At 38.6% G+C, this 23,479-nt stretch overlaps 1 protein-coding gene across 2 annotated transcripts in view; it reads right to left on the bottom strand.

Moving 5' to 3' along the window:
- The window catches only part of LOC111160848 (UDP-glucose glycoprotein glucosyltransferase 1), a 134,241-nt gene extending 117,571 nt beyond the window's left edge, over positions 1 to 16,670 (bottom strand). For both annotated transcript variants that reach the window (XM_022524236.1, XM_022524237.1), the window contains exons 1-4: positions 16,585 to 16,670; positions 10,749 to 10,884; positions 6,318 to 6,400; positions 3,335 to 3,465 (exon numbers count right to left, since the gene is read on the bottom strand). In XM_022524236.1, the coding sequence (XP_022379944.1) occupies positions 3,335 to 3,465; positions 6,318 to 6,400; positions 10,749 to 10,884; positions 16,585 to 16,642 (408 nt within the window). In that variant the 5' untranslated portion in view covers positions 16,643 to 16,670. The remainder of the gene's footprint in view (positions 1 to 3,334; positions 3,466 to 6,317; positions 6,401 to 10,748; positions 10,885 to 16,584) is intronic.
- Positions 16,671 to 23,479: the final 6,809 nt, after the last annotated feature.

The raw sequence follows: 23,479 nt of genomic DNA, 5'->3' as shown, positions 1-23,479 counted from the left end.
GAGGAGATGCAACATGGGGGGTTAAGGGGGTAGGAGAAGAGTAAATGAAACAAGATGGAATTGGGAGGGAGACAAACCATAAATGACTCTTAATCTCACAAAACAACTGAGGGTTGATGGGGGGCGGGGGGTTGGGAGGAGGGGTGGGATTATGGACATTGGGGAGGGTATGTGCTATGGTGAGTGCTGTGAAGTGTGTAAACCTGGGGATTCACAGACCTGTACCCCTGGGGATAAAAATATATGTTTATAAAAAATAAAATTAAAAAAAAAAAAACAATATAGTACTTTCACAAGTAAAGACATATCAACCAATGGAGTAAAAAGCCCAGAAGTACACCCTCATACATACACTCAACTGATTTTCAACAAGGGTGCCAAGACTAATCAATAGAAAAAGGACAGTCCCTCAATAAATGATGCTGGGAAAACTAGATATCTACAGGCAAAAGAATGAAGATGGATTCTTACTCTACAGCATATACAAAAATAAATTCCAAATGGATCAAAGACCTAACTTGAGAGCTAATATGTAACCATAGAACTCTTAGAAGAAAACATAGGGGTAAAGTTTCATGACACTGGATTTGGTTATGACTTCTTGGATACGACACCAAAAGCACAGGCAAAAAAAAAAAAATAAGATAAAACAGCTTCATCAAAATTTAAAAATTTTCTGCATCAATGGACACTATCAACAGTGAAAAGGCAACCCACAGAACATGAGAAAATATTTGACAAGTATGTATCTGATAAATGATTAAAAGCCAGAGTATATAAAAAACTCCTACAACAGGGGCGCCTGGGTGGCTCAGCAGGTTAAAGCCTCTGCCTTCGGCTCAGGTCATGATCCCAGGGTCCTGGGATCGAGCCCCACATCGGGCTCTCTGCTTGGCAGGGAGCCTGCTTCCCTTCCTCTCTCTCTGCCTGCCTCTCTGCCTACTTGTGATCTCTGTCTGTCGAATAAATAAATTAAAAAATCTTAAAAAAAAAAAAAACTCCTATGAGAACAACAAAAATCAATCCACCTGAAAAATGGGTAACAACAAATAAAGGACAAATCTCCAAAGAAGAAACACAGATGGCCAATAAACACATGACAAGATGCTCCACATTGCTGGTCATTAAGGAAATGAAAATCAAAACCACAAGACACCACTTCCCACCCATGAGGACAGCCATTATCAAAAACCAGAAAATAACCCGAGTGCTGGGAAGTATGTGGAAAAAGTGAAATCCTGATACATTACTGGTGGGAATGTAAAATGGTGCAGCTGCTATAGAAACAGTTTGGTAATTCCTTAAAATGTTAAGAACAGAATTGCCACATGATTCATGAATTACACTCTTCTGTATACACCCAAAAGAAATGAAAACAGAGACTCAATCAGACAGTCATAAACCAATGTTCCAAGCAGCATTATTCACAATAGCCAATGGAAGAAACAATCCAAATGCCCAATAACAGATGAATGGAGAAATCAAATGTGTTATATACATCCAATGGAATATCATTCAGTTATAAAAAGAAATTAAATTCTGATACATGGTACAACATGGATGAACTTTAAAAACATTATGCTATGAGAAATAAGCCATACTCAAAAGGACTAACACTCTACGATTCCACTTAAATGAGGTATCTAAAATGGACAAACTCAGAGATAGAAAATAGAATGCTGGTTACCAGCCAAGGGGGAGAGGGTAAGGGGGGATGGAAAGTTATTATTTGAGGAGTATAAAGTTTTAGTTTTGCAAGATGAAAGGAGTTCTGAAGATGAATGGTGGTGACGCTTGCATAACAATAAGAATGTCCTAAATACCATCATACTGCACACTTAAATTAATGCCCAAGATGATAAATCTTACTTTACCTACATTTTCCCACCAAAAAAAAGTTGAAACAAAAAAACTAAATGGTTAAAGTAAAAGGCTGCTAGTGAACCAAACTCATTCAAAAACCTGGTAAATAGCAGGAAAGACTCAAGCATGTATTCTGCCTTCCCCACATGAACAGCACCAGGTGAGGGTATGTACAACAAAAAAAGAATGAGAGTCACCACTTTACATACCACAAAGAATTAATGGATTAAGCATAGAGCAGGATTGACTGCTAAATCAAAAAGAGAAGAACGACATTAGTATCTCCTAATGAAACAGAACACTACCTATGCACTTGCCAAAAGGATGAAACACAATTCTCATTGAGCCTCTGGAATCAGCTGCCAACGTGCCAGAACAGAGGACAGAGAAAAAGTTGAACTGCATCGTGAGTACCAACATGTGATCAACAAAATACAGACTGCAAAAAAAATTATTCAAAGAAAAGAAAGGAATAGAAGAAGAACCTGTAAATTCAACGCCCCCCACACCAAAAAAAAATTATCAAAATTTTTAAAACTCAGCAAAACTAAACTATTGTGTGGAGATGCACTCTTAGGCAATACAATGATAAAGAAGTGCAGCAAGTCATTTCAATGGAGGTTGATAAAGTAGATCCTGTTGGGAGGGTAAAAGGTAGCTGTGATAAGAGCAGAGCACAAGAAGGGCAGGCTGCCAGAGGGCCTGGCTAAGTTCTACTTCTCGACCTGGGGGAAAATTACGAGTACTCGCTTCGCAAAAATTCATTATACTACATATTTCTTGTGAGTGGTTTTCTATGCCTCCTTTATTTTATAATAAGACAGTGGTTTTAAAATTAACATTTCTTTTACATCAAATACATGATCGGTGTATGCTCATCTTTGATTCTTTTTTTTTTTTACAATGGCAGTCTGTTCAACTCAAAATCCAATAAGATCCACACACTGCATTAAGATGACACATATTTTAAGTCTCTCTTGAAGTTCTTCCTTCCCTCCTTTCTTTCCTTATAACATTTGTTGAAGAAATCAGATCATTTAACTACAAATTTTCCTACATTCCAGATATTCTTATTACCCCTGTGATATTGCTTTGTATTTCCCATCCCCTGAATTTCCTGAGAACTGGTTTTAGATCTACGGCTGTGATCTGATTCATGGTCAATTGGTTTAATAAGACTGTATCTCCTATGCTGTGCTATATAAAAAGTCTGGTAGTTTCATTTATGTGTGGATATTCTTCTTTTCTTTTTAAATGAAAATAGTGCAAATTATGTTTTTTTACAAAAAAAAAGAACCTGTGATCTGAAGATATAATGCCAGCTTTGCTTTCTATTTATAAACAAATCCTCAGAAATTTCAATCAGAAAAGTTATAGCTCTGTAACACAATGCCAGCACAACCACAATATATCCAATCATCATGTTATACCAGCCATAAAAAATACTCTTATCTCTAAGCACTGAATTTACCTGCTGGAAGGCTTGAATTGTAGCTGAATACGAATGAAGGGACAAACAAAATTTCAACAAATTCTGCTGTAGAGGTGACAGAAACTGAAATGCAGCTTCTAATATTGTGTGATAATAGGAATAATCAGTACCTGTCAAAGAAGAACATTATCCAAAATAATTACATATGACTAGATATATGCAAATAAGATAGTTCATAAAGTATAAAGCTATGTGTTACAGAGGTATACGGTGGCAAAATTTTACCACTCTATCTTGAACTGTTGTCAAATGCTTAGAATTCCCTAGAATACAGGACTCTTCCTCTCTTCTTCCCTTTGTTCACATTATTCCCTCTACCTGGACTGCATCTATCCCACTTACCTGGATAACTAACTCCTACATACCTCCACAAGAATTCAGCTGTGACATCACCTACTCTGCAAAGTCACTCCCAATCCCTACCCCATGCCTCCCTGGACCAAGTACATCTTTTCTTTGATCCTATAATATTTCTCTGCTTACCTCTTTCAATTACCACATCATTTACGAAATTATTTATTCACTACCTACCTCTCTCCAAATAGTTTTTGAGCCCCCACAGGCAGAAGGTTTATTGTATTTATCTTTGTATCCCCAGTGCCTATCATATGTTTGTTATTCACTCAAATAACCCAACAAAACTGAGCAGTGTGATGAGGAAGTACAGAATGTAAAAGGATATTAACAAAACTGTAGTTTGGGAAGAAGCATTTAAACAACTGGAACAAACTATCTGAGGTGGAAAAAAAAAAAATACATGTACCAGAATGAAAAAATCCCCAGAATATATTGTTAAAGTGCAAGGTACAAAGCAATATACAGTTGAACCTTGAACAACACAGGGTTTAGGGGCATCAACTGCCCCATCAGTCAAAAATCCACATATAGGGATGCTCAGTGGGCTAAGCCTCTGCCTTCGGCTCAGGTCACAATCTCAGGTCCTGGGATTGAGCCCCACACTGGGCTCTCCGCCCGGCGGGAAGCCTGCTTCCCCCTCTCTCTGCCTGCCTCTCTGCCTACTTGTGATCTCTGTCTGTCAAATAAATTAATAAAATCTTTTAAAAAAAAAATCCACATATAACTTTGACTCCCCCAAAACTACTAATAGCCTATAGGTGACAGGAAGCTATACCGATAACATAAAAGTAAATTAACACACATCTTGTATGTTATATGCAATTTTATGCTGTAATCTCATAATAAAGCTAAAGAAAATGTATTAAGAAATCATAAAGAGAGAGTGGGTGCCTGGGTGGCTCAGTCAGTTAAGCGGCTGCCTTCAGCTCAGGTTCTGATCTCGGGATCCTGGAATCGAATCCTGCATTGAGCTCCTGGCTCAGCAGAGAGCCTGCTTCTCCCTCTCCCTCTGCCTGCCACTCTGCCTACTTGTGCTCTCTGTCAAATAAATAAACAAAATCTTAAAAAAAAAAAAAAAAAGAATCATAAAGAGAAAATACATTTAGGTACTATACTGTAGTCACAGAAAAAAAATCTGAGTATAAGTCAACCCATGCAGTTCAAACCCATGTTATTCAGGGGTCAACTGTACATAGTGAGCTATCTTTTTTACTGTTAAGAAAGAATGAGAAATAAGAATACATATGATGTATCTGTTGTTAAAAAAAAAAAAAACACTGAAGGCTAAACAAAATAATTTAAACAGTTATAAAAAGCAAGGGAGAAACAGGAGGGGGACAGGGAAAGAACAAGATTTTTCTTTATAAGCCTTTTAAAAGCTTGACTATTAAATCATATATTATGTATCAAAAGTATTTTTGAGGAATATAACTAACATTTTAAAAAGTAAAATATAAAAGGTTCTATATGGCATTAGCATCTTCTAAGCAGAAAAAAACACCAGAAAGAAATACTTAAAATGTTGCCAGAATGTTAATGGTCAATACCTTTGGGTGGTGGGACAATGGATAATATTTCAAATAAAATTTTAACACACTTTTATGATCACTTCCAAGAATTCATACTACCCCAACTTTAACCAAGAACACATTATCATTTATACTGAGGAAATTTCATTTTAAACATCAGAGTTCAAATTTCATTATAAAATCCACTTCAATAAATTTGTTTTATGAAATTGTAAACTAAAAGTAAAATGTTTTTTTTTGGTAACACAAACAATTCCAGTTGACTCTAAATTTTGTAACTCAAACTACAGATGCTTGCTCAAACCTTTATGTACTAATATCACAAAAAAGAAATTCAGACTTGGCTTTTAAAATTTGTATTATTTTAACTAAAAATCAAAAAGTTAAAATCAATTCAGTTAAATATTAATAGCAATCACTTTGTTTTCACACATTTGCTCTACAACAAGGCCTGTCAACGTAACATTCAAGGTTTTAGCTACCCAAGTTATCTGCAGCTTTAACTAGTAATGTTTATACTACAAACATCCATAAAGCTTATATTGAACTAGAATGTGTGAATGCACATCATAAACTGTAAACAAGTGATACAGTTGACAATGGCATTCATCTGATACCTCAACACTCAAGCTGTGGGTGGCAGGCAGGCATAACAGGAAACATTTTGGATGGCACTAACTTAATGATAACGAACCTAACAGAGAACAGATCAGTTGTGCAATTAGTTCATAAAAAAAGAAAAAGGGAATCAAATCAATGGTAATTAAGTTAATACTAAATGATTTTAAATGAATTTGACTTCTATAAAATATTCAAATAGCACTTCTAATAAAAAAATACAAAAGAACAAAAACAAGCAGGGAGAAAGAAATCAAACGTAGTACTTATAGACAAAGCGATAAACTGCTTCAAAAGCATTAGTTTGTGTTGGCTCTGCTGACTACCATCACAACTCTAGTCATTAAGATAAAAACATTTTCCTTTAATTACTAAGCCATAAATACTGTGAAAGAGACCATTTTTTCCTAATATTTTCCCAGATACCAAAGTCAAAGAAGCATTTGCTTCAATTTTACCGTGATGATCGGATGATCCAACATTTTGACTGGCTTCTACAAAATTCCAAAATTTCTCTTGACTGTCTTCTGCTAAAAACTCACTGGGAGAAAAGGGGGGAAATATCAGAAATAAAACAACTTAATAAAATCTTCTAACGTAAGCTACATTACTAAAGAAAGTAAAAATAGGTTTTTAAGTTTCCAAATATCCAGAGTTTGGCTTTTATAATATACATTATACACAAGCATGTATAATATATATTCTAATGATAAGCAAGTCTTATTAGCTTATTGACTATTGATAACTAATTAGCTTAGTAGCTTACTCACTTATTCATATTAATAGCCTAATAGGTATTCCATAAGAAACCTGGAACAACTATGTAACAACAGGAAAGTTCCAATATAAATAAAGCTTATGAAACCCTATTTTGTTGAAAACGTTGTTGGTAATAGCAGAATTACAAACTGACAATTCTAGTACTAGTTCTGTTCATTTATTCTCTGAAAGACCTTACAAATTACAAAAAAAAAAGATGTTTTGCCTAAGGTTCTCCCAAGGAAACCATGAACCCTAGAGAAATTTCTAGGAGACTAAAGGCAGCATGTTGTTATCTTTTAATATCCATAAATCCAAATTTTCAAGATCACCAAATTTCAGTTTAATAAAATAAGTTCTTAGAACTTAATGCCACCTTAATTTTTTCTTGACTTTACTCTACAGACCTAAATAATGGCCATTCTAAATTTCCCTTCATTCCAGAGTCTAAAATCACTAAAAGAAAATGTGTGTACTGATCAAATGATTCATGTAAATTAGTCATCTTCTCCTCTGAAACGGAATACTAATGTAGTGGTGATCTTTCACTGTCTTAAAGCAAACTACAGATCTGGATCTCAGCTTACCTAGCCAAAGGAAGACTTTCCCATTACTTGTCAACACTGGGGTGTACAACTCTCACTCTACTCCACAGCTAGACACAGAAATATGGGAAAAATAAGAAACATTTCCTGGTAACACACAGCCTCTCTAAAAATAGGTTTCTGAAAATACCCATTATCATGATTTATTAAATTATTTAGTACCTCCTTGAATGTGGGATTTTTCTAAGCTTTCTAGGCTTATGGTCTAAGAAAACAAGATATTAAGACAAATAGATTATGATATGCAAATAAACACTAAATTCACAAATTAAAGCTGCATTCACAAGATAGGCTTGTGGAAAAGGGGGGAAGGATAATACACTCAAAGGTTATAATGGTGAGAACAAGGATTCACTGAAGCTAAGACCCTCCTGTAAAGGCCAACTGCAAATAAATATACGCTCCTCATATAATTACAGGAAAACTTGAAATATATATTCTCCCTCAACCCACTGCATAAATAAGTCTTATGACACCTAAGTTTCAAACAGTCCTAAGAAAATTAATTACTAGATTCACTGAACTAATCCAAGGAGGGTAAGAACAATACAAGATAATATTAAAAGGAATGCTGCCATTTGTTTACAGTATAATTCAGTTTGCTTTTCAATTTAAATTCTTGTTTCACTTCTTATTCTTATTCCACTGAGTAAAACAGTTTTTCAGATGAAATTATATGATATCTAGGATTTGTTTTAAAATAGTCCAGGGGGATAAGGGAGGAGGGTGGTGGCAGTTATGGATTAATTGACTTGAGTTGATAAAAGCTAAAACTGGGTGACAGGTAGAGGGAGAGCACATTATATGTACCATTCCACTTACAAATGTTTTGAAAGATCACAATAAAAAGTTTTTAATCAATGACAAAAGGGAAAAAAAAAGCCATAAACAACCTGAATGTCCACCAGATAGCAAAAATCTGGTAACTTGTTTTCTAGATTTCCAAAGTTACAGTTGGAGATCAGAAATGGTCTTTCTTCCATAAAGAAGTAGAAAGGGAAGGGAAATGAATATTTAAGGAGGGCTTACTATGTGATGGGCACTATGCTTGGCATATTCACTCATGTCCTTAAATCCTCACAGCCACCCTGATTTAGAATCATTTTTAGAATAAAGAAACTATAACTCAAGAGAGGTTATTGATTTGCTTAAGGGCAAAGAATTAGCAAATCAAAAATCTGGAATGCAAACTCAAATCTATTTGATCTCTATCATGCTGAATTCTTGGGCCATTATAGTATCTAGTACTCAACAAATGATTACTGGTTTCTATTTTAATAATAGTACTTTACTTATACAATATTTCTGTCAGTAATTATGGCTGTTCAAAACATACTCAGTGTTCTACTTCAATTAAATATGTATCACTTCATGAACAACCAGAAAGCTACAACTGCTTCATTAGGATCAGGCTTAACCTAAAAATAACATGGGAATATTTTTAGTCCCTAAGGACTATATGCAGGGAAGGCAAAATATCTGTGGTAGTTGCATGCCTCAATGCGTAGAGGCACATTCTGTCCCCTCTCCCTCATTCAGATGGACAATGCTATGATCTGCCATCAATGTCCTCCATGGACCTGGGAGGGAAGAATGGTGGCTTCAGCTACTTCTGGAGGCAAATATCGAGGATTTCTAATAATGCTCAACTTATTTCTGAGTTGCCTAGATGTCCCGTTACCTTGCCAAAATGTCTGCAAACAGCCAAAGAAGAGGACCAAAAATAATCAACCAAAACGGCAAATGGTCAGGAAATCATGAAAAGGGGCAATGTTTGTAAAAGGAAAAGTTGGTGGAGGAAGTGATAGACATTATTCACTTCATAGAGATCAACGAAACTGAAAAAAATGAGTTAATTAAGATGACAGTTTTAACATACTTTCTCAAAAATCCCATAAGTATATGCCACAAAAATCTTCTGAAACAATGTACAAAACCAAAAAAAAATTATTCTAAGTGAGAGTAACTGAGTGGAACTCAATAAAGAATGCCAAGCAAAGTACTATAAAACATGTTACAGTTAATTGCACAAAATTATTTAGAAAGTGATAGTAAATCCTAAACACTTAGATTTACACCAGACAAATCATCCAAAATAAGACTGGAGGGGAAAAAGGTCAACTATTAGAGTCTGCTCAGGCAGTTTAGATCTCAACCAACCTCCAGTCACTTTACTTATAAGTGCCCTCTCTATCTAATAAAGTTCTGACAATGGAAGAGTTCAATCCATTTATCAACTCGTAACACTGCTGTGAAATAAATGCAGTAGTAATTTTTTCTTTTGGCCATTTTATTGTTGAGAGAAGGGAGGCACAGAGGAGTGATACAAGCTTAAGTCTGATCAGCAGAAAATCCATGAGGCTCCTCAGCAAGCCAAAATCAGGTCCTAAAAGTCCCACTTTCCCACTGGTCCTCTTTTATCAATTCCAAATGAAGCTGTTTCCTTAGGAGATGTCACTATTCATAAACACAACACAACAAAAATTCTTCATTCACATTTTTCTAGGGATGAAGGAGGAAATGTTAGAAGATGAAATTCTAAAGTTGAAGAGTACAAAGATAGACCAAAGTTAACTGAAGTAATGCAACAGTTCAAATTTCTAGCACTAACAAATTCTGAGATTTACCAACTGCTTGCCATTCAATCTACCTAAATTTATGCTTTAGAATGATTCTCTGTAAGTCCTAGATATATATTATTTCAGATACAATAAAGATAAGTTTCCCTCTATAAACAAAACACTGACTTTTTAAAAGAGAGGTAACTAGTTATTTATACTATAAACACTAACTAAAAAATACACTTGGAATACAAAATCTCCAAAGAAATCATTGACTATTGTATTTTATTTGATTTTGTATTTTATTGTATCATATTTCTTTATTGTATTGTATTGATTTTAAGACACTGTCAGTTTTAAGACATACCGCTTTTATGAAACACTAAAAAGGAAAATGTTTCCAATTTTAATGTAAAATAACATCTTGATTTCATTAAAATGCTTCTTAATTTTGGAGATGTTAAAATGTGGAACAAGTAAAATCTTAGATAAAATCTAGCCCTGTCCTCAGCCTCCCTTCTGTGCTCTCATATCGCAAGGTCTTCTACCAACTTCTTAGAAGGAGCAGGCCCTCTCTCTCCCAATCTTGACAAACTCTCTTCTTTCTCTTTTATTAAACACCTCTTAAAACCTTTTTCAAATAAATAGAAAAATTCCTTTAAGTATAACTCTCTCTTCCTTTATTACCACATGTACACCTTTCTTGGAAGATGATTTAACCAATTCAATAAATTTGTCCAAAGAAGTCCCTAAGTATCTCTATGAATCAATATTACCATATCCTACTGACAGATTCTGTGTTCTAACAGCCTCTGACTAGCACACAGCACAATGCACACTGAAAGAGGCACTGACTAAATGCATGTGATGATAATCTCACTGCCTAAAAAAGCTCCTGAATACTCACTGGCAGATCCTACATTTTTACTCAAACACATGAAAGGAAAAAAAGATGTCTTCTTACCTGACTTCTAACAACAATGGAGTGGAAAACCATTTTGTCGTAAGAGAGGTTGTAATGGCTTTTGAATCTGCCTTTACTGAGGAAAACAGCCATAGTCCAGTGAATATAATCATAAGTCCCATTTTATAGCAAACCCCTAAAAAGAAAAAAAGAAAAAAAAAAAAGGTTTTGCTACAAAGAAATGTTTAAACCTGAATCTTAATACTTAGAGACACAAAGTAACATGAAAATTACAGAAATGGAAATGCTTCTGAAATTTAACAGCACCTAATATCTCCATGGTTTCAACTTGCTGAGTGACTGACATATAACTAAAGGTGTAGATCATATACTCTTTCCTATAAAGACTCCATCTCATCGTGGGGTGCCTAAACTATACACAGGTCTAAGTCAGTTGGTGGCACAGCAGGGAGCACACAGTCATACTTTATGAACCATAAGAGTAAACAAAGCTGAGGCAGATGAAAATGTAAATGATGGGTATTAAATAGTGTCCTCCCAAAAGTCCTAACCCAGCACCTCGAAATACAAACTTATTTGGAAATGGTCTTAACAGAGGAAATCCAGTTAAAATGAGGTCATTAGGGTGGGCCCTAATCCAGTAAGACTGGTGTTACAAAAAAATGGAAAACGTGGACAGAGAGACAGACATGCAGTGGGAACACCATGTGAACAGACACAGGGAGAATGCCAGAGAAGACAGGCAAACACTAGAACTATATTGCAAACCACAGAACACCTAGGGCTAGCAAATGCCAGAAGAGGCAAAGAAAGACCCTCCCCTACAGATTTCAGAGGGAATATGGTCCTGTGACACCTTGATTTAGAATCTCTGGCCTCCAAAACTCCAAACTCCAAAACAAAAAGGAAGACAAGGAAATGTCATTGCTCTTAGCCACACAGTTTGGTACTTTGTCACAGCAGCCCCAGGGGGCTAACAGATGGGTCTTGAGTGTAAATGCAAATACGTTCTGAACAAAGAATGTTAGAACTCAATCATGGGTCCCTATCTACAAAATAAGGAAGCTGGAATCACTGGTAAATTGGCACAGCCATCTAACGCAGGCCTCCTAACTCCCAGCAGCAACCTCCTCAAGCACACTGAGGTGTCAACATCATTTCAGAAAAAGACTCCAGCTCTAGGCATCTTTGGCCTGATTTTTCATCTCAGAGATCAGCCTCACTGAACCCTAATCAGACTTCCCCCCAGGCCGTATAAGTCAGCATCTAAGTTCCACCCATTTGAATGGGAATCCAAAGAAGACATGAATATGTGAGAAACACCAAACCAAAGTTGTGCTTCTGCATGCTAGTGTTGGGTAGGTAAGGCTCACACCAGACTCACCCCAATTCCTTGAGATACTGATTAGAAAAGCTACTGCTTGGAGGATCAGTCAGTACCCTCTTTTTACAAAAAGCATTAACAGTTGTGCCAACAGCCTGCTTCACATAACACACAGTATCTCTAAAGAACAAATGGTCAAAATCAAAATAAACCAAATAAAAAAGTTACTTTTAAGAGTTTTTAGTTCAGACACTGTCAGCTTAATTGATTTAATTGACTAATTAATATCCCATTTATAAATAAGCACCAATAAAAAAATAAATAAATAGCCAACATTCATAAAGACTAGGGCTAGCCACCTAGACCCCGACACTGAAACTTGTTAGAAGATTTCTGGCTGGGGTGAGGGTTAGGGGTGCGGAGGTAGCCCTTTCAGAGTGCAGCAAAAGTTACTGACATTTCCTACAGAGGGGCAAGCAAGAACCAAAAATTTTACATACAACTTCAGACTACTCAAGAACTCTCAGTTCTTGCCTCCTAAGTTCCTCTCTTACAAAGGTCTCTGAACTACAGCCTCAGAAACCTCCTCTGCATGACAGAAAAACTTGGCTAGTGAAAAGAAAGAACCTTTCAGAGTCAGGGACTTCTGATAAATTACTGAGTTTGCTACTTACTAGCAGTTTAACCACAAGGAAGTTCCCTAGTAACTTCTCTGGCCCTTGGTCTCCCAGACTCTGAAATAGGAATATCAGTATCTGCCACACCAGGACACTCTGAGAATGAAAAAGCAACATGAAAATTACTCTCTCAAGTGCCAAGTACTATACCAGAATTAATTGTTCTAATAAAAGACGTTCTCGTAAAAAACCACTTTCTAAATTACAGAATAATAAATCATTATTACATGGGCTCAAAAAAAAAATGTCTTGGAAATACATTTTCTGTGGTTAGGGGAAAAAAATCCCCCCCCCCCAAATTCAGAAAACTTCTAAACTGGAGACAGAATATATGAACTATGTTAGCATTACTATACTATAGTTCTGTTTACAATTTGCCCACAAGGGGCCTAGATGTGTAGTCCCAAAAGTAGTAATTCTGGACTAGAAACTGGACACCACTGCCAGTAACCACAGGCAGGTTGCATGCATAGAGTGATGAGGGAAGAGGGAGTGATAAAAGGTCCCCCAGGAAGCATTAAGATTATTGAGCCATTGCTCTGGGCCCAGCACAGTGTCAGGTGTTTTGCATATACCATGATATCTAGTCCCTCCACACAACTACCCAGGAGACTGTAGTTCCTAAAGGGTGGCAGCCATGACTACTTTGTTCACCATAGCAAATAGCACAGTGCCTGGCAAACAGGAGATACCTATAGCCTTGCTGCATAATGGATGAAACGTTATCATTCCCAGCCTCAGTGAAGCTGAGGAACTTGACTAATATTAATAAACAACAATGCTTGGAACCCACGTCTGCCTGTTTTTAAGTTGTATAATACCATGCTATCTCTGGTATTGGAAGGTAAGAATTCATACTGTGCAGACCCTGACTGAGCAAAGAGCTTTCTTGTGAGAATCAACACAAGTCCAAGGACTTTCTAGGGACAGAGTCCTTGGGATATAGGTGGCTGAGAAAGACAAAGTTTCAACCTGAAACCAAGCATGCCAGCCTGAAGTTGGGACCAAAGCAAACTGACCAACTAGCCTGACGGGCTTGCTTCATGGACAGAATGTGAGCTCCGCAAGAGCAGGGAGCTTCATCTGTAAGGGCCACATGCTTAGCATAATGCCAGGAACACAAGAGGTGCTCAAAATGAAATAAACACAGGCCATCATTCATTAAAGGAAGAATGAAAGCAAATAGAAAGGAGTGTGACAACAAGAGGAAAGATGCTACAAAAAGCTTAAGACTTAAGAAGGGTTAAAATGAAAACTCTGTGCACCAAGACTCACCCAGAGATCCCCTTAAACTATTTTTTTAAAGATTTATTTATTTATTTATTTGACAGACAGAGATCACAAGTAGGCAGAGAGGCAGGCAGAGAGAGAGAGAGAGAGAGAGGAGGAAGCAGGCTCCCCGCTGAGCAGAGAGCCCGATGTGGGGCTCGATCCCCGGACCCTGGGTTAATGACCTGCACCGAAGGCAGAGGCTTTAACCCACTGAGCCTCCCAGGCGCCCCCCCTTAAACTATTTTTAAAAGAGACAGAGTTCTTGGGGCAAGGTATAGCACCATTAAGATGACAGATAAAAGTGGACCTTAAAGAAAAGCTCTCCCACCCAGACCACACATCCTTGATGCCACAGGTCAAACTACAGGAAAAAAGACTGTTTCAGAGAAGCAGAAATAAGAACTTCACTGAAGTGCCTTTTGTTTGAGAATGCCTTCATTTTATGAGAATCTTATCACTCTGATCCTAGTGGTCCTTAAATGTTGCTAGTAAATATGAATAATGTGAGAAATAATAGCTGTCAGAATCTACAATGTGGCATCTCATGATCATAGGCATAGTGCTTGTGGCACGGTGGGCAAATTAAAAACATTCTTTTATAAGTCCTAGGCCTAGGGCACCTGGGTGGCTCAGATAAGTTAAGCTTCTGCCTTCAGCTCAGGTCAGTATCCCAGGGTCTCAGAATCGAGTCCCATATCGGGCTCCCTGCTCAGCGGGGAGACTGTTCCTCCCTCTCCCTCTGCCTGCTGCTCCCCCTGCTTGTGTTCTCTGACAAATAAATAAATAAAATATTTTTTTAAAAAAATAAATAAGTCCTAGGTCCAAATGTACTATCTTTAAGATCCAGTCTGTGGCCCATTCTAATTGGTTTAAATTCATGACTATCTCTTACTCATTGATCTACAGTAGGATATTAATAAAAACTGTATTATGGCAAACACTTTTCACTTTCTGGAAAACAGAGGAGGCATAAAATTCTAAATCACCAACTTCTTCTTCCATTTCTTTTTTTTTTTAATATTTTATTTATTTATTTGATAGAGAGAGATCACAAGTAGGCAGAGAGGCAGGCAGAGAGAGGGGGAAGAAGCAGGCTCCCTGCTGAGCAGAGAGCCCCATGCGGGGCTCGATCCCAGGACCCTGAGATCATGACCTGAGCCAAAGGCAGAGGCTTTAACCCACTGAGCCACCCAGGCGCCCCTCTTCTTCCATTTCTAAACTGAAGATAATAGCTGACAAACTTTTAAAAAAACAACATGCATGATGCAAGCTTACAGACAGCCACCTGAGCTTCAACAAACATGATTAACAGTGAGGGAAAATATTAGGAAGGACTCTTCTAGAGAACTAAATTTACTTTCCAAATAATTAAACTTAATATGCATTTATACCTATTAGCAAGACTGTTTGCTGTGAACCCCATAAATCTAATTTTTTTTTAAGTAGTTACTACTCATCTGATATGAAAATGATCACTGGTAACTGCAGAGAAGATCTAACAGAATTTTCTGCATAGTTCAATTGCTCCCTCTTAAGCTAAACGTGCACTATAAAGGTGCCATCCTACTGTAGGAAGCATTCCTTTAATAAAAATGAGTGTCGGGGCATCTAGGTGGTTCAATTCAGTCTGTTAGGCTCAGACTCTTGATTTCCCCTCAGGTCATGAGTTCAGGGTCCAGAGATCAAGGCTTCCCCTTCAGGCTCAGCACAGAGCCTGCTTGAGATTCTCTCTTTCCCTCTCCCTCCGCCCCTCCCTCTACTCTCTCTCTCTGTAAAAATCAATAAAATCTTTAAAAAAAAAAAAAGTGTCAAGTTTGTCAAAAGCAAGCCAAGTGGAAAGGCTACAATCATCCCAAATTTTGTGTGTTAAGTAACTATTTTAAGTGTTTCAAACATCACACTAAAACTGGCCAGCAAGTGCACAATGAATGTTTCTAAGATAGTGTAGCACAGTAAGGTATAAGACCTCCGGACTTCAAATGAACAAAATATGCTAGTTCTCAAATCTGGCAAGAAATGCAAAACAATCTGGAGATTTGGCCAACGAAGAACAGTTGACATCCATAACTTATTGGCGACGTACGCAGATCTTATTCTTCTGACAGGTCCCACAAAAAGTGAAACCGGATCATCCAATCTCCAGCCAACAGATCCTCGTATTTAAATGAAAACGGCAACCAATATGCATCACTTTAATTCATTTTAGGGAAAACAGAAATCTATAAAAAGATGAAGTCGTTCCCCAATCAGAGTCCTGCAAACTGCTGGTTCTCAATCTACTTGGGGTCAGGGTTGATCTAAATTCAGGTTAGGGCACTTCCCCCACCTCCTTCTGCATTTGGGCACACTGGTCTCAAAGCTTTTCACTGAAGACTCAAAACCGCTGAAGAGAGTCAGTGGCCACTCCCGCAGAATTGATACCTTGCCCAGAGACCACTGAGGGCAACTCGGGGGACGCGCAAATAAGGACAGGACTGGGGCACGGAAGGAGAAACTGAGTCAGGAAAGAAGCGGAAGCTCAAGGTGACCGGGGCACGGGGTCGCCTCGCGTCCCAGACCCTCTCCCCGTCCACGAGACCTCCCCACGCCAAGCCAGGGGTACCTGTCACTGGCCGCGCAGCCGCGGCACACGCGCCGCTCGCGTCCCCCTTCCTGCCCATGCTGGGCCCGCGCTTCGTCCGCGACGATGCCAGCGACAACGCCGGGGCGGGGCGGTGACGGCGGAGGCAGCGGCTGCGCCAGTGAGCGGCCGACACGCGCCTTTCCCGCGGCTCCCCTCAAGCTGGTCTCGCAGAGCAATAGCCCAGCTGCCTGCCACTTTTTACTTCCGCTTCCTAATGGCGAGAGCCGGAGGACTTCCGGCTACCGAGCCCCGGCTGAGGCAGCCTAGAGCGTCGCGTGGTCACCATCTTGTACACGAGGAAGCACCACCTCCCTCTTTGCTCGCCTCTGTGTAGCGCCGTTGGGGAGGACAGCACCTTGAAGATCTCGGGAATGGGACTAGGAGTGATCGCTGAGACCCAAAAACCGTATCAGGTGATGAAGCCGGATACCAGTTTAAGCCTCTTTTCCGACTTGGACTGTAGGACGCTTCAGAGTCTACTGCTTTAAACCCTTATATTAAAAGAACTGCTGCGCAATAAGGGAACAAAATTGCTTAATGTTTCTGAGCAACTTGGACTTTATCTTAACCTCTAAATCTTGGTAACTACCGTTCCTGGGGGCGTGGGGAAAGGAAGACTATTTTAAATTTTGTGAGCCGATTTAGCTTATACCGGCAGCGACAATTTCTGTGCAAGGACTATTTTGTCCTTTGATGGGGGGGGGGGGCGGGGGGGTAGCGCAAATGAATCACTGCAAAATTGTTTTAGAATATGTGACACAGGGCAAATCAATTTACCCACCCACAAATGAATACCTCTTTGGAGTATATAGTTTTAACTAAGGCAAAGTGGATTAAGCCTCTTCTTGGCGGCTCAGGTCATGATCCCAGGGTTCTGGAATCAAGCCCCGCGGTGGGCTCTCTGCTGGGCAGGGATCCTGCTTCCTCCTCTCTCTCTGCCTGCCTCTCTGCCTACTTGTGATCTCTGTCTGTCAAATAAATAAATAAAATCTTTTAAAAAATACATTAAAAGTACATAAAAAGTGTAAAAGTTTGACTGACTTTTGATTTTATGACAAACACAGTTCTTCCTCTGAGAATGCCAGAACAAGAACTAAAAACACTTCTAAACCTAATAGCTTTGTGTCTGTATTGTGCTGGAGATTCCTAGCTTTTAGGTCTTCTGTTCTTCACTGGAACATAAGGAGTTAAAATAAGTTTATGGAATGAAAACAAGCGTTTTAAAATGCATTTCTTGAGGGAGCTTTTGTGTTACTAGCATTCCATTGTGTGTTTTCTACTCTTCAAATCACTTCAGGTGATGCTTCTGTAAAAAGAATTGTTTTTTATTCACCACATTATGGAGTTGGGTTTTCACTTTTTTTGTTTTAACTTGGTCTTCTGCTATGAGCAACATTGTTTGCTTAGTGATAACATACAACCATGTGATACTGCAAAGCTTCTAAGAAAGTTGGGTTTCTCTTCCCAAGCTTTCTCAGAAATTTCAGTGTTTTATTTGGAAAATAAAACAGATTTTTTTTATTTTTTTTTAAATAAGTACAGAATCAAAGAGTTGCAGAGATAGTGCAATGAGGTCCCATTTACCCTTTGCCCAGGTTCCCCCAATGATTATATCTTAAACATATCACAATATCAAAACCCGAAAATTGATATGCGTACAAGCTGTATGTATAGTTCTGTCCTTTTATCACATGTAAATTTGTGTAATCACCAAAATCAAGATACAGAACTATTCCACAAATATGTCCCTTGGGTTAAGGAGAAGGAGGGATCAATTGGTGGCTGTTAGGGTAGTGAAATTATTCTGTATGATATTCTGTGGGTGAATACATGTAATTATACATTTGTCAAACCTGTAGAATGTACAATACCAGGAGTGAATTATGGATTTTGAGTGATAAGAATGTGTCAGTTTAAGTATATCAATTATAACAAATGTATCACTATGGATATTGATGGTGGGGGAAGTTGTGCTTCTGTGGGTACAGGAGGTATACTGGAACTCTACTTTCTGCTCTGTTTTGCTGTGAATCTAAAACTGCTTCAAAAAATAAAGTATATTTAGAAGGGGAAAATCATAAATGTTAAAGATGGAAAAAATACAAGAAGTAATCTACTCACTCCTCATAAAATGAGAAAAGTGAGACTCAGACTTTCAAAAATAATAAACTTTATTGTTAGTACGATTTTAACTCTACAGAATAATTAAGCAGATAGTTCATATAGTTCCATATACCCATCATAACCCAGCACCCAATAACTGACAGGGAATTTGTTCTATCGTTAACATCTTGTATTAGTGTAATACATTAGGATTATAGCCCTACAATGGAATATTGGGAATCATTCCAAACCACATATCTGACAAAACATTTGTATATAAAATATATAAAGGACTCTCAAAACTCAAATCATGAAAATAATATTGATAAGTTGTTATTAAAGTCCGTAATTTACATCGTTTCACTCTTAGCATTGCACAGTTTTACGGGTTTCCACAAATGCATAAAAGCATGTATCTACCCTCTCAGTTTCATACAGAATAATTTTACTGCTCAAATAATTCCCTATGCTTCACCTCTACATTTCTCCCCCAAAACCATGGCAACCACTGAACTTTTCACCATCTGCTATATACTGAATATTTGTGTCCTCCCAAAATTCATATATTAAAACCTAACCCTCAGCATGATAGTATTTAGAGGTGGGGATTTGGGGGGGGTGATTAGGTCATGAGAGTGGAGCCCTCGTGAATGGGATTAGTGCCCCAATCTCCCAGAGGAGAGCTCCCCTGCCGCTATATCTTGTGAGGACACAGAGAGAAGCTCTTGTGTATTGTCCACTCGTTCCATTAGAGCCCTTAACTCGTTAAAGTTACTTTAAAGATCCCACTGTCATAATTCCAAAATCTCTGCCTTTATGTCTGTAAATTTTGCTTAAAACCCATAATTATGTACTGGGTAAAACGCACTGAGGTAATTAGGCCTCAATGTGAAGTTTTGTGTTTTTTCTGGCCACCAGGTATGCTGTGTTTACTTTTTGCCATAGCTGTACATGTCAGAGATGTCCATTTCCTCTAATGTCCTTGTTTTTGTCTCCCCTGTTATATTTGTGTTTCCTTAGAAACTGCTTCTTAAATAGAGCCTGATCATTATAGTTCTGTCAGCTATAATCTACATTATTATACAGGAACCCTGCTGTTATGGTGGTAAGGTCGATAGGAGGGCAAGCATTCTCTAATCCATTCTGCAATCCTATTATGAGGTCTTGGTCCTTTAGCAGGCCTGTGCCCCTGGGCTGTGGCAACAGGGACACCTGGTGCCATCCGATTTATACAGTGTTCCCTTCACTGAATCATGCCTCCCTATTGCAATGTGATTTTGCCATTCCTTCCATCAAGAGGTAGAGTCTATCCCCTCACCCCTTAAATATGGACTGTCCTCGTGACTTGCTTTGACCTAAAGTGTGCTGTGGACATGCTGGCCTGGGACTTCCAAGCCCAAACCTTAAGAGGCCTGGCAGTTTCTGCTTTTGCTTTCACTCTCAGGATCCAAACTCCCCACAGAGAAGCCCAAACTATCCTGCTGGAGGAGGAGGCTGCTTTTTTTTTTTTCCCTTCTTACAGCTTTTTTCTTAATTGAAGTATAGTTGACACACATTGTTACATGAGACCACATTTTCTGAAAGCAAGTTGTAAATGTACCACCACAGGATAGGAGGAAAACTGTCATTCTATATACTTTTATATCACTCTTACACCCTTTAAATTTTAAAACTTGTTACATTACTTGTCTAAAACAAGTAAATAAACTTATTCTCAAAACATATTTTAAATATGTAGGCAAATAAAGTAGAGGAAAAGGAGAAGAGACAAAAGAATATGCAGATGAAGATCCAAAAGGCAACACCTAAAATGTGTCCCCACTTGTGAGCCTGGAGCAATGGCTTGACTGGTTTGCAGGTCAGTTGCACGTGGGTAGTGAGGTCCACATGTACCGACAAGGTTTACTTTCTCCCCCAAATAAAACCTAATTCCACAGACTGACTTGCCATGGCCCCCTCAGGCCTAAAGAGAAGCCTGATCTTTGCGGTAATCATGGCTCTGGGATGAGTAGGCTGTACCATCTCTCAGGACTCAGGGATCAGCCCTGGTGCTCACCAGCTCTGTAAGATGCATGTCATGCTCATGGTCCTGGGTGAGAAAACCCTCCAGACGCAGAACTGATTTTCTTCATCGCCACTCCCTCCCCACTCCTCTTGGGAGAAGCTCAGCTGAACCCTCCCCAAACTGAGAAAACACTAATAGTTCCCTGGGAGACTTTAACTGCCCCTGATCCATCTTAGCCAGACCACCTCTATCATCTGGATGTACCAGAGGAACAGCATGTACAACAGTCAGGGGTCACCACTTGGTGTGTTTTCACGCAGCAGGTGGAGGTAAATTTTCCAATTATCATCACTCAGACCTTTGGCATTTGGAACGGGGGAGGTTTCCAAGTTTTGGTTTTCTCTAAGCATTTCTCTGCCTTAGGATTTTCAATAAGGTATCCATGTCATAATGATTTCTTACTGTTCTTTTAATATAGGTTCAATTCAATATCCATTCATCCTCTTACTCCTGGGCTGACTTCAATTATATTCTTGCAGAAACTTGAATAATCTCCTCTTGGTAACTATAATTTAGGTCTTTATTCTGCTAAAATAAAGTAAAATAGTCCACTCTGTATATAAGATTGCTTCAGGAGGTTGTGAGGAGGTTTGGAAATGAGCTTCAAATATTCTTGCCTACTGGTACTCACATCCTGTGTGGTCCCCTCCCACAATGAACATGGATGACCTGCACTAGCAGGAGGATAGTGTGGAAATTATGGAGTATAACTTTGGAGGTTAAGTCATGAAAGACATTGCAATTTCCAACTTGCTTTCTCTTGCATCACTCACCCTGGGATAAGTCAACTGCCACATTGGTGTTGAGACTCAAGCAGCCCCAAGGAGACATCTCCGTGAGCAGGAAATGAGGCCTACAACCAACAGCCAGAATCAGCTTTGCACCTTCTTGGAATTGGGTCCTCCTATTGTCAAGTGACTGCAATCCTTGTCCATACCTTAACTCTGACCTGGGGAAGGATCCTAAGCCAGAATCACCCCCTTAAACCACTCTCTAATTCCTGACTTATAGAAACTATGTAAGACAATGTTTCTTTTCTTCTTTTTTTTTTAATGGCTTGTGTTTTGGTGTAATTTGTTACACAGCCCAAGGCCACAAAGCAGTGTGGCCCCGTACCAGTACACACAGAGTGGCCCTGAGGACACCACCCCAGACTGACCTGAAGCTGGATGGGCAAGGGATCCCCTTGCTGGGGTTAAAGAGCAGCTCGAAATTGTATCCTTATTCCTCTGATCAGAAATAGAGGTTCGGAGGGGAGAAGTTCCATGATTGTTTTATGTGGTTTCTGAGGAATCTCTACCCCACATGCTAGCCTGTGGCCTGTATCTCAAGGATACCTTGAAAACAAACCCTCTACTCACTGGGAATTCTTTTTTTCTTAAAATTTTGTCTTTGTAAGCAGTCTTGTAACAACAAAAACAAAAAAAAATCCCAACACCACAGATTGTTCAATCATGATATAAGGTTTATCCATAGCAACTGCATTCTAATGAACCAATCCAGAACAATGTTTAGACTGCAACACACGGTAGCACATTTCACATCCTGACCTAGCGCTGATAAGCATATCTACAAAAGTGGAAAATAGTTCGTGAAACAAAACTTTATACTTGCACATTCAATCATATAAAACCATTACAAAGTTCATATCAAGTATTATTCTATTCATATGTATATACAACCCTGGTTGGGGAGGGGGAAAGTCAACAATACAAAAACTAAAAATTAAGAATAACTTTGTTTAATGGCTGTTCACAAATTCATTCCATCCCAGAACCCTCAAGGACAAAGTTACTATGTTTGGTTGAAACTTACATGAATGTTCATAAATTAGCTCAGTGGGAAATCTCATACTTACTAACTCCAGGTAAAATTCTCCTGCATGTCACAGCTATAAATTACAATAAAATTAAAATTGAACTCTACAAATCCACCTCCTCCATTTTGATAATGGTAAAAAGGATTGTCATTTACTACTGAATCAAGTGACATCAGTAAAACAAGAGCTAGAAACATGATTTGTAGCCCATGTACTTCATCCCTTATACTGTCTCTCTTCCTCACTAATTTGTCACAATTGGTGTCAATATTTTTCACGATGGGTACAGTTTTGGGTAATGATCTGTGAAATGCACTGTGATATTTTCTGTTCTTTTTCTTTTTTTACCAAGACATAATAAAGACACCTCAAAAAATCTGATACTTGTTACAGCCCACAGATTAATGGGTTGTGGTCCACAGATTAGAAAACACTGGTTCAGAAAGCTTTCACTTTTTAAGTAGATGCAGTGTATGATTTCTTACTTGTATCAGTTTTCTCTTACTGATAAAACAAACTTCCACAAACTTAAAGCAACATAAATTTATTATCTAACAGTTCTATGGATCAGAAATCCAACATGGATCTTGCTGGCTAAAACCAAGGTTCAGGGAGAGCTGAATTCCTCTCTGGAGGCTCCAGGGAAACACCCACCCACTTCGTTGCTCCTTCAGGCTTTGGCAGAATTCAATTCCCTGGGGCTGTTGGACTCAGGTCCCCATTTCCTTGCTGGCTGTCATCTCAGGCTGCGCCTAGCCACTGGAGGCTTCTCTCTGGTCCATGAAGGTTGCCCCCTACAGTTCAGGCCATTATCAGGGCACCGAATCCTCCCCATTCTCTGACTCTTCTATTGCTGTGTCTCTCCCACTGCAGTTGGAAAGGTTTGC

This window comes from Enhydra lutris, unplaced genomic scaffold (assembly GCF_002288905.1).
Source record: "Enhydra lutris kenyoni isolate GAN:26980312 unplaced genomic scaffold, ASM228890v2 scaffoldscaffold78, whole genome shotgun sequence".
NCBI classification, from domain to species: Eukaryota; Metazoa; Chordata; class Mammalia; order Carnivora; family Mustelidae; genus Enhydra; species Enhydra lutris.
This window is presented reverse-complemented; position numbering and strand designations above follow the sequence as displayed.